General features: G+C 48.7%; 2 protein-coding genes across 3 annotated transcripts; both read left to right on the forward strand.

Moving 5' to 3' along the window:
• Positions 1 to 3: 3 nt before the first annotated feature.
• On the forward strand, positions 4 to 1,763 carry LOC310822015 (acyl carrier protein, mitochondrial-like; the record flags this gene model as incomplete). The annotated part of the gene is made up of 5 exons (XM_083694304.1): positions 4 to 156; positions 439 to 564; positions 691 to 778; positions 942 to 1,029; positions 1,289 to 1,763. 5 exons carry the CDS (start codon positions 4 to 6, stop codon positions 1,290 to 1,292), a joined length of 459 nt encoding a protein of 152 aa, XP_083550430.1. The 3' UTR covers positions 1,293 to 1,763.
• A 3,787-nt stretch (positions 1,764 to 5,550) lies between these two features.
• Positions 5,551 to 10,993, forward strand: LOC310822086 (uncharacterized protein). Of its 2 annotated transcripts, none has more exons than XM_083694378.1 (9): positions 5,551 to 6,171; positions 6,333 to 6,421; positions 6,604 to 6,662; positions 7,053 to 7,216; positions 7,396 to 7,558; positions 7,716 to 7,907; positions 8,606 to 8,827; positions 10,274 to 10,430; positions 10,565 to 10,993. In XM_083694378.1, exons 1-9 carry the CDS (start codon positions 5,832 to 5,834, stop codon positions 10,637 to 10,639), a joined length of 1,461 nt encoding a protein of 486 aa, XP_083550504.1. In that variant the 5' UTR covers positions 5,551 to 5,831; the 3' UTR covers positions 10,640 to 10,993. The 2 variants fall into 2 exon arrangements, with proteins under 2 accessions (XP_083550504.1, XP_083550505.1); XM_083694379.1 differs by having other exon boundaries at positions 8,615 to 8,827.
• The last annotated feature ends 1,069 nt before the right edge of the window (positions 10,994 to 12,062 follow it).

Raw genomic sequence — 12,062 nt, forward strand, 5'->3', positions numbered from 1 at the left:
ACCATGGCGTCTCGCATCCTTGCCCGGTGTGTCCGCTCCTTCAGCCGGCTTTCTGCTCACTCGCTGCACGGTGACTTTGCCGCAGCGGCGACAACAATAGCTTGTCAACGGCCGTTCTCTAATTTCTCCTGCGGCCAGAAAACACGCCAGACACTGGTGAGAAGAACTATCTCCAACTCCGCTTTAAGCCTTGCTTACCAGAGCATCCACGGCTAGCTAGGTCGCCTCGGCGATCTACTAGCCAGCCTTCTTGCGCACTTAATATAGTTGAGTAGCTAATACAACTTCACATTCACCATAAGCATGAACATTTGATATTACATTTCCAGTATGTTTTCACGTCGTTAGAGGTCAAGACGTTGTCGTTGAAAGCTGCGCTTCGCTATACACATTGATCCAAAGCAATGCAGTGGCTGAACCCTCTTCGGTTCCTCTCAGGTGTTCCCCCCGCGGCAGGTGACTCTGTGGCGGCAGTATGGTGACCTGCCTGTCCTCACCCTCGACACCATCCAGGACCGCGTCATCTATGTCCTCAAACTCTACGACAGGATCAACCCAGAGCAGGTAAGACAATCCGTTTATTCTAGTCATGGTTGATGTTAGTGATAACTCATTTGACATGTCATAGCTAGTACGGTATGAAAGTGCGTTGTCACTGTCTTGTAACTGAACTCTCACTGTGTATGTTAGTTGCAAGCCTCATCCCACTTCCAAAAGGACCTGGGGCTAGACAGTCTGGATCAGGTGGAGATCATTATGGCCATGGAGGACGAGTTTGGTAAGGACTAATAGTAACCACAAATTCTGTCTCTCAATCTCTCTGACCTAACTCGACTTAAGCTGCGGTTCCATGTGTTACTTCTCGCACCAGAGTGTAAATACTGTACACTGCTTTGTGTGTCTGTGAAGAACATGCACGCATTTCACGTGTGTGTGCGCAGGTTTTGAGATCCCTGTTGGTGAAGGTGAGAAGCTGATGTCTCCTCAGGACATTGTACAGTACATTGCTGATAAGAAGGACGTGTACCAGTAAGTGTCTCTCCCTCTCTCTCTCTTTCACACATACACACACACACACACACACACACACACACACACGGGTCATGGGCAGGGCAAGTGTTTCATGATCCCAGAAAAGCCAGGAAGTTGTTTTCCTTCCTTTGTGTTCCTGAGAACTCTTGTAACACAACCCAGTCGTCACATAGTGATTATAGAACGTAATCATGTCATAACTTAATAACCCATCTTTGTTGACTTGTGTTTTTCTTTTTCTTTCTTTTTTTTACAGATGAGAAGTGCAAGAGTGCCTCCCACCTCCTGTCTGCTGTACAAAGTTAATACATTACATTATCGTTCTTACAGATTTCAGTTTGATTAAACAGTGACAGCACTGTTTGAAAATACCAAATGTCTAGACAGAATAGTTAGACACACAGCTTCATGTAAAGTTCTGTAAACTGTCTCCCGTTCCTTTCATGACAGTTGCCTATTCTGCTTCTTTAATAGAATGTGGATAATGGTCTCAGATCATTTGGTGCCGTTGTCAACATGCTGTCCATTACTATTCTGAATGTGACTCTGGAATAAGACGGTATGTCTAGTGTCTGAATGACATGGTTTTGAGACGGCAGGAGTTCCAGTGTTTAGATAAATCAAGGTAGTGATGTCTTTTTACACACAGCCTTTGGCTCTCTCCTCCCCCTTCCTTCCTGTCTGTCTCTTCTCCCTCCCTCCTTGTCATGTCCGTCTTTCCTTTACCTACCCCCCCCCCCCCCCACACACACACACCCCTGTCATTCTGTCATTCAGTTAAGAGTTTTCAACGTTGTCAATGCCAGAGTGGTCCTGAGATCAGGCAACGGATTTGTATAAATAATGTTGATGGTCATAAATTGTGTTCAATTGTTATGTTGACTAAAGATTTTCTATTATGAGTCGTGTTTGTCTTTCATTCATATTATTGTCAATTTTATTCTGCAAGTGAACGTATGTTACAAGCAGACATGTGGCGCCAGTTAATAACGAGCTCCTGCCCTGCTTGCGGGGTGCAAATATGAATGAGTAATTACCCGCGCGGTCCTTTCATGTCCTCCTGTCCTATAAAAGGTAATGGTTTCCTGCACACCGATTTAACCGGGTGAAAAAAGACCCAACAACGCGCGCCCCCTGCGGCGATCACGGCGCTTCGCCTGTCCCCCTGTGCGCAACAGGAACTGCCCAGAGGAACGCGCTAATGACGGTCAGATGAGCACTGGATGTTGGAACCGTTACCGCTCTCTTCCCAACTTGTTGTCTACGACCCAGCACAAACACACACACACACACACACACACTGCCTGTCGCTTTCCAATATAGGCCTACACGTGCGTCTCATTACAGACTGGCGTTGCCCCTGACAACATCCCGATTTCCTTTGGAGGAAAAGGAAAAAGATGGGAAGGGAAATTCCTACTCTTTTTGGCTTGGACGAAAGTGAAATCGAAGGTTTCCTTGTTTGCGTGTCTTGGCTGAGTTGAGTTTGCCATTACGCACGGCGGTAAACTCCGTAATCTGTATGGAATTAGAAGAATGGTTATTGAAATGTCTGAAGGCACAAAATGCGTCTCAACGCGTATCTGTTTCTCTTTATTTTCACAACAGGTAAGGAATATGATTGGCTTGGACTTGTACTCAGTAGTTGATTTAGGCTACCACAACATGGTGGGGTATGTGGGGATGTCATTTTAAGCCCCTGACCCGTAAAACAAATCTAATCACCTGAGAGGCCGGAGTGGGTCTGGGTTGTTCTTAATTAATTTAACAGTCAACTAGTCTATGACTGGTACGTTTTTCTTACTTAGAGTGTGTTACCTATGCTGTTGACTTTTTTTAAAAACTTCTATTCACAGGTAATGTATTTGCTTTTTGGCACCACAGCTGTGGTGGGAACATAGACCTCGGTCAGGAGAAAAATGGTTCCGTTGGTTTCATCCAACCGAGTGAAGTCGACTACAACAGCGTCATCCCCAAATACGACAGTATCGGGCAACCGTTGGACACCGTTTGCACTTGGAACATCGATGTCCCTTCAAATCAAACGCTACGATTGGAAGTGACGGACGATGATGGTTCGCGCATATGGGTACGTTGTGGGCGCAGCGGAGAGGAGCGGGTCTTGGAGACCGGGCACGAGGCACTTCTCTCCGGCTGCGGTAGAGCCACCGTTATCTGGAGAGCGATAAAGTCGACAGACTCTCCGAACAGGATACGGCTGTTGTACGCAGGTAAGTGCCATTCTACATGACATATATGCGATCCAATTGGGGTAATATTTGCAACCTACATAACCAGATTTTTTTGACAGACTGATTCCCTTATAGCCAATACTTTGGAATCGGTCTCTATGGCATCTGTTGGTTTCCAGTGTTAACTGTAGGCTACATGAGTTGTTGTACTTAGTAGTTATTTGCTTGTTTGCAGGGGTGGGCAGGGTGTGACTGTATTGTCCCAAAACTGATTGTGAACTGTGCCTTCACAACGTGTGTGTGTGTGTGTGTGTGTGTGTGTGTGTGTGTGTGTGTGTGTGTGTGTGTGTGTGTGTGTTCCTGTGTTTTCCAGGTCAGGAAGTAGTCAGGAATTCCTCTGAGGATCAAGGCACGGACTCGGACCATGACCAACGCTCCTCTGGAATTCCCGGGATTCAGACGGAGTCTGTCTTTACAAGGACCACCATAGTAGGGGGGCAGGGGGGCGAGGTGAGTCAGGGGGGCAGTGGTCGCCCCTCTACAAGGCTGGGCTGGGGCTCTGGTCCTGATCCCACCCTCTGGGGGTTGTTGGTGCCCCCCTCTCCCCAGCCAGGGCTTTCAGTGGCTGGGATGGCTGATAGGGAAGCACCACTCCCTCCTCAGGAAGAGCCAGACAATGGAGCGGATACGTCTGGAGCTACTCAGGCCGCGAACCACGTCACGGAGAGTTACAACCCCACCAGCGAGAACACACACACCAACACACACTTTATACACGGTATTACACACTCCCCCAAACAAGCTAACACACACTCTCAGCCACACTCAAACACACTCTCTCTGACACACGCACACACACTCCACGCTCTCACACACTCACCACCACCACACAATAACAAAAACACCACCATACTTTCTAAAACACATGCGTCCACGCACTCTACAAGCTACACAAGGGGGACTGGTGATGGAACAACTACTCTAGGCCTGGGGTCCCTCCCTTCTGACTCACTGAGTGAACACACACTGACCGAGGCAGCGGTCAGAGACCCAACCACAGTGGTCAGAGACCCAGCCTCATCGGTCAGAGACCCAGCCACAGCGGTCAGAGACCCAGCCACAGCTCCAACCTCTGGCCACCCTACCGCTCACACAGTCCCGTACACAGCCACAGCCACAGCCACACACCCACCCCCACCCCCCAGCGACCCAGCCATGTCCATCCCCACAGCCCTGCCTCATCCTCCCTTTCCCCCTCAGCTCTCCCCTCTGACCTCCACCCCAGGACCGAGGCATCCAGCAGGCCCAGGGGAGCTCGGCCTGACCCTAACCCCACAAGGAGACACCGTCCCTGGGCTGACGGGGAAAAGCCTGTCCCCTGCCTGGAGGAGCCCCCGGAGCGTCACCCTACGGGTGTCCGAGCGGGGAAACCCCAGAGTGACCTCAGGAATGACCCCTGACCCTGTTTTGTGGGAGAAGTCAACTGGGACAGACATCACTAATCACACGACTGCATCCTCGTCTCCATCTCCAGAAGGAACTAATCGAATTCCGACAGACGGCGCACAGCGAGACATAACGGGTGGAACAGAGTCATCGTCGGCTTTGGAAACAGAAATGACTAATCAAACAGACTCATTGGTGTCTTCTGAAACAGACATCACTGGTGGAACAGATACAACGATCTCTTCGGATGCAGACAATACTAGTCGCCTGTTCTCCCCTAATGGAGTTTCTGAGGACAGAGAGATACTCAACACCTTCTCACCTCCCTTACCTGGTACTGGACAGGACAACCTTGCTCTGTCTTCCACACACACACCACATGCCACACACACACTTCCCAGCACAGAGATGCCAAGTTCCGTACCCACATCACCACGCAGCCCAGACTCAGTCCCTACACACAGCTCCACACACTCCCCCTCTCCTCACACACTTACCTCACACACCACAATTAACCTCAACACGACACACATCCTAACTAACCCTAACAATACACACGCAGAAACACACACTCCAACAAACTACACTATTCTCACTCCCCATAACCCCCCAGACACTTACACGCCTCACTCTACACCCCTCCCCCCTCGGACTGACTCCCCCGTCTCCCCCTCCTCTGAGGTCACCGTCTCCCCCTCTTTCTCCCTTAGCTCTGACAGAGACAGAAACAACGACTGGACTACAAATCCCAGAGGCTTCTCTTCCTCCACCACAGCGTCTATCACCCTGGGAGACGTAGTTCAGAAGTCGGCGTCCACCATCTTACCTCTCCCAACAACCCCGGACCTCTACCTATTGGGAGTTACTAAAGATAATGAAATGGATTCACAGCGACCAGAGACTGACACGTACACACACACACCTTCACCAGAACACTCACACACAAATACACACACACACATAAACACACCCCTACCTGAACACACAGCCACACACACACACCTTAATCACACACTCACACTCGCTTCGCTACCCCACAACACACTCACACACACACGCCAGCCTGTACCTTCTATAAGTGTGTTGACAACGCAGACACTCCTCCCGGAACACCCTACACCCACCACTGGACCTGTCTCCCCCTCTTCTGGGGGGGTTTCTATGACCCCCACTACTCCTCCCATGGCTAGGACAGTCTGGACCACAACCACACAGAGGACCCCCAGCGCTCCGACCGCCCTCACACCTGCGGCCACAACCAGCCCTGTGGTCACCTCAACCGTGACCACACGGTCACCCAGGACCAGAGCTACCAGACCTCCACTGCACCCTCCACCCTGGACAGACCCTCAGCCCAGCCAAGGCAGCCCTACGGCGGGTAGAGCCTTTGGCTCAACCACCCCTCCTCTCCACCCAGCCTGGAGCTCCACACCCCCAGGCAGAATTCACACCCCCAGGCCCAGGGTCTACATAGTACCTGACCAGCTTGCTACCATCAAAGGTACTGCATGTGTGTAGGATGTTTCATATGTGTGTGTCTGTGTGTGTGTGTGTGTGTGTGTGTGTGTGTGTGTGTGTGTGTGTGTGTGTGTGTGTGTGTGTGTGTGTGTGTGTGTGTGTGTGTGTGTGTGTGTGTGTATTGATACTGTGTGTTATCTCCAGAGGAGTCTATCCAGCTGCTTCTGCAGATCATTCTAGAGGAACCCAGCACTACGACCTCTGTCAGCCTGGAGGAAGATACCACCACTTGGGTAGGAGAACACACACACACACACACACACACACACACACACACACACAAACACACACACACACACTACAACTCTAACCCTTTCATAATTAGTACCTAATACCAACAACCTTATCATCAACCTCCCAGTATTAGTTTCCTCTACCCAGGCTTGATGTTCTGGTACCTCCTCCCATCCCCCAGGTGGAGCCCTATCTCCTGAGAGCCCCGGGGTACAGCAGACTACAGGGGGCTTGGAGCAGGTGAGAGAGATGGAACACACAAGGGGTTAATAAATGGACCAGAGATAGACACTTGTGGAGGACGAATGTGGTTGATTGACAGATCTGTAGTCATTGTCCACAGTAGGTAAACGGTGCAGTGGATTAGCTGAGGTAGTGATCTATCTGTGTGTACCAGTGGTTGTGTGGTGTGTGTTAGTGTGTGTTTGATGGACAGACAGATAGATAATAATAATAATAATATATGCCATTTAGCCCAAAGCGACTTACATTGCAGTGAGTGCAGACATTTCAGTATAGATGGTCCCAGCAGGAATCAAACCCACAACCTAAGCGTTGTTAGCGCCATGCTCTACCCACTGAGCCACAGAGGACCACAGATTATTGTATTGGTGTGTGTGTGTCTATCAGTGGTCGTGCCGTGCAGAGTGTCATGGTGTTCAGGACTGCGGGGGCGCTTGCCTGGCTGGGCGGGTCAGGGGGCGAATCTCTGCTGGAACGCACCGGATTGGCCCAGGCCGCCAGGGAGGGGAGGAGCTTCCGAGGCTCAAAGGTGACGAACATCACTGTAGGAGGTGAGTGAATTGTTTAGTGAGAGGTGCCTGTGTGTGTGTGTGTGTGTGTGTGTGTGTGTGTGTGTGTGTGTGTGTGTGTGTGTGTGTCTAAGAGTCAGTTGGAAGCCATCTGTTACGTTTAAAACAGGGCAATACACCTCAAATCTCTCTCTCTCCCACTTTCTCTCCCTCTCTCCCAGGTCTACAGGGTGATGTGTGTGGCTGGTTGCTCCAGTGCACAGTGGGGTATGAGTGTGTGCCCAGGCCGGGTGGCAATGCCAGCTGCTCCTCTCTCTGCCACACTGACTACTGCCACAACCACGGCATCTGTACTCACCATCCCCACCAGCAACCACTCTGCCAGTGAGACAAAGCATACACACACACACACACGTTCTGATGGTATGATGGAATACTTGTGTACATAACAAATTTGTAAACGGTCTCAGTGAGACCGTTTACAAATATGCAATTGTGTGTGTGTGTGTTTGTGTGTTTGCGTGTGTGTGCTTGTGTGCAGGTGTCCCGTAGGGGAGGATTTCTGGTTCATGGGTCGAAGGTGCGACGTGAGAATGACAAGGCAGAGGCTAGTGGGGGCGTGTCTTGGCGTCGTGGTCACCATAGTTGCGCTGATTGGCGTTCTGGCCATCCTCGCCGTCCGGCGATACAGAGCCATGCTGATCCAAGCTAAGGTGGACCAGACCCGCAGCAGGTACACACACACACACACACACACACACACACACACACACACAAACACGCTCACAGTGTTTATACATAGTAATATACTCTTGTTAGTATTGAGGGAGTGGAGTGGGAGTGGGGTTGTAGCCAGTGAAAACAGACTGGGAGATAAGATATGTATGTGGGGGGGGGGGGCAGGGGCAGGGGGCGGGCGGGCGAGCGAAGGGGGAGGTCATCAGGAGTCCCAGAGGTATGGGTTGGCCTGAAAACACAAAAATGTTCTCACTTGAAATAGCCCATTGTTTGTATCTGTCTGTCAGTCACCAGGGTACCTTCACATGCATCAACCCTAACACCGCAAAATGTTGAGAGTAGCTGCATAATTATTCTCCAAAATATTTATTATAAATGAAAGTGTTTGTGTGTATGTGTGTGTGAGTGTATGTCAGCCCTCTCCTCACATCCCAAGTTTCCTGGCGTCAGAAATCAGACACGAGCACTTCCTGTCTGCTCACCCTGGCTTCCTGTGTGGGGTGTGAAAACAAGGGCGTTGCGACCGCTCCCTTTGACACGTAGACACAACCACGGAGAGGAAAGGGTTAACGGCGCCTTCGTTGTATGTTGTAGCAATCAACGCTCTTTGTGTGTGTGTGTGTGTGTGTGTGTGTGTGTGTGTCTACGTATGCGCATGTGTGTGTGTGCATGCGTGTGTGTGCGTTTGTGAAGCTATCGCAGGTTTAACCACTTTGACGAACTGTCTGGTCGGTTCTGGCTGCGTTCCTTGGCGGGTTCAGCAGACTCCCTGGATAACCCGGTCTTCTCACGTTCTGATGAGATACTACACCTGCGAGCTCTCGACCGTACCTGCTGTTACCATGACGACACACTCTCTCTCGCCTCCACCTGCCCGAGCAACGGAACACACCTCAATACCGTCTACCCTCACAGGTATACAAAACACACACACCCACACACACACACACACACACACACACCCCTGTTGGAAATTGTGGAGGCACAGACAGACACTAAGAACTAACAGACTTTAATTATGTTTACTGAGGAAATATTTATCTCTGGAAACCTGAAATTGTTCATTGTTCAAGGCTTGTGAGAACAAAACAGACATAGTGGAATCATTCCTCTCACAGTCACTCCCGGCCAGGGGAAGGAAGTGTGGCTGACCCTTTGATATGCATCAGAGACGTTAAAACGGAATTTTACCCTGTAATCCAGTGGATTTGTTCTTTTCATTCGTCGATAGAAGACACATTCACAAAGAAATTGGTTTTGAAACGATCTCTGAGTCAAGATATCTCGCTTTTAATGCCCTGAGCAGTCCTGATGTTCCAAATAGTCCATTTGAGTCAATTCCTACAACTCCCAAGATTCTCCTCTCCCTCCCACGCGAGGTCCTTCTGTTGAATAGCACTAGAGCTAGCATGTGCTGCTCTCTGGGAATCACTGGCATAGGAAAGCAGGGTCAGAGTGGAACACCTGTACACCTTCTCATGGTGGAGGTGGTGTAATGGTGTGGGGAATGTTTTCTTGGCACACTTTGGGCCTGTTAATACCAATCAATCATCGCTTGAATGCCACAGCCTATTTGAGTATTGTTGCTGACCATGTGCATCCCTTCATGGCCACAATTGACCCATCTTCTAATGGCTACTTCCAGCATGATAATGCACCGTGTCACAAAGCAAAAGTTGTCTCAAACCGCTTTCATGAACATGACAATGAGTTCAGTGTTCTTCAGTGGCCTTCCCAGTCACCGGATCTGAATCCAATAGTACACCTTTAGGATGTGGTAGAACGGGAGATTCAGAGCTTGAAAGTGCACCTGAAAAATCTGCAGGAACTGCGCGATGTAATCATGTCATCATGGACCAGAATCTCAAAGGAATGTTTCCAACATCTTGTGGAATCAATGCCACGAGGAATTGAGGCTGTTTTGAGAGCAAAGGGAGGTCCTACCCAGTATTAGTCTAGTCTTCCTAATAAAGTGCTCAGTGAGTGTATATTAACGCGATATGAGAGCTTTTTAGGAAGTAAATACATACTTTGCGTTTCGATAGCTATGAAGCTGCTGCATGCGGAATGATGATAGTTTGAGACGGTATCCATCGTGGATTGACCAGAGATACACATCAAAATGGATTCAGGGTAAACTTCCCCTTTAAGATTCAGGGTAAACTTCCCCTTTAAGTTGCTTTGTGTTTGCTTCCGGAAGATCAGACAGGAGTTGTTTAGCCTTATTTAACACAGTTGTTTAGGTCATTTAACACAGCATGGCTCATTTGCATGAATGGAAGGAGACAGCAGCAACGTTGATAAAGGTTGTCCCTTTCTCTCCCTCCTCCCTCCCCCCTCCCCCCTCCCACTCCTCCCTAGTTCCCAGTATGGCTGGGCGGTGAGTGAGGTCAGTCTGGCAGAGTGCGTGGTGGATTCTGGGAAGGCCAGTGACCTGTCGGTGTGTAGCTGGCCGATAGAACCTATCCAGTGGACGCCCTTTCCTCTGCTACAACAGCTCGCCACCACGCAAAGGACGGTAGGACATAATGTGTGTGTGTGTGTGTGTGCGCGTGTGTGTGTGTGTGTGTGTGTGTGTGTGTGCGTGTGTGTGTATACACATTGCCATACTGTCACTGTAGGCCTGACCGCATGTTGTTCCCGTTTGACCAGGTGAGGGCGCCGCGTCCACGGTCCTACTGCGAGGGCATGGAGCTGGTGGACTTGGAGAAGAGCTGGACCGCTTAAGCTTAACAACCACAGAACAACCCCCAATCAACCACAAAAGGACCACTTAGCAACTCCAGAAGAGAAGTAACCACAAAGACTAGTTGGACCACTTCTCAACCACAAAGAAGCCCTTTTTTTTACACACAAACGTCCGTTTTGACCAGACTGTGAACAGTGACCGGCTTTGAGACTTGAGAGAGAGAACAAGGACCCTATGATAAGAAGTTACTCTGTCAGTTTTTTGTTGTGTTGATTGATGTCAATGGATCTTGTGTTATTTTTAACGGTATTGTAATAGACAAATTAAATGTCTATGAATTAGCTGATGAATAAACAGTGTATATAAATATAAAATGTTCCTATTGTGGCATATCAGGAATCAGTTGGAATGTTCAACTTTATTGTAATGATAGTAATTATAATTATGTATCATATTCATATATTAATTGGAGCCTAAACTAATATTATCTAAATATTTTAAAGTAGAGGACACTCAAACTCATCTGATCCGTATTCTAAGTGTTGCCGAGGAGATGTGCTCTAAGCAGTCCAGATGGACAGTGTGAGTTGTTTGGCCACAGTTGGTAAGACACCGCTTTACACTCAAGCTCACCTGATCCACATTCTAGAAGTGTTGCTGATTAGATTGGTACTAAAGATGAGAGTTTGTATGACGTTTTGTCAGCAGGACTTCTCTGATCATAGAATACACCGTAAAAAACACAGAGTTTGGACAGGCAGAGATAGGGGTGGAGACGCCAGACAGATTTTGACTAATCAAAAAATAAATAATAATAAAAAACGGTTCACTGGTGTATACCCTATGAGATATGGGAGCAAAACAATACTTGAAACAATCATCTAAATGGACACTTTATTGTCAATAAACACCTTTACAGTTAGAATATTGGCAAAGCGGTAAAACTGGTAAATTCTAGAAGATTTCTCATTAGCACAGCAGGTGGATATGCTGGACATTGTTGTCGTGACAACGGAAGCAACAATACCGGTAGCAGACTGGCCATCAGGGCCGGTCGACTACTCAATCCCCCCCGGTGTGGCAGGCCCATTGGTCCATTCCACCTTTAGCTCAGTCCTGCCTGCACCCTCAGTGTTGGTCTCTGTCCCAGAGTTGTACTCTCAAGGGCTGACACTGACACAAGTACTGCATTTTCTTCGCTTTCTTTCTGATTTCAAGCAAAATTATTGCATTCTTATATTCACTGACAGACTTCTGAACTCAATGAGAGAAAGGTAAGAGAATATAAGGGTAAACATTAACAAAACCAGTCGCTATGTACCTTCATCACTATTCAGTTTGAGTTTATATACACACATGGTGAGAACGCTACAGATCCAGTCTATCTGTTTTCTCTTGGTGATGGTTGATCGATAAAAATATCACTTTTTTTCTAAAACTGTACCAGACTCATACATATGG

Source organism: Argentina silus (assembly GCF_951799395.1).
Source record: "Argentina silus genome assembly, chromosome: 22".
NCBI classification, from domain to species: domain Eukaryota; kingdom Metazoa; phylum Chordata; class Actinopteri; order Argentiniformes; family Argentinidae; genus Argentina; species Argentina silus.

Coding starts and splice junctions, on each gene's coding strand:
- LOC310822086 (XM_083694378.1), top strand. CDS start 5,832: ATGACCCCCACTACTCCTCCCATGGCTAGGACAGTCTGGACCACAACC. Junction 7,217..7,395: donor GACGAACATCACTGTAGGAG/GTGAGTGAATTG, acceptor CCTCTCTCCCAG/GTCTACAGGGTGATGTGTGT. Junction 10,431..10,564: donor TCGCCACCACGCAAAGGACG/GTAGGACATAAT, acceptor CCGTTTGACCAG/GTGAGGGCGCCGCGTCCACG.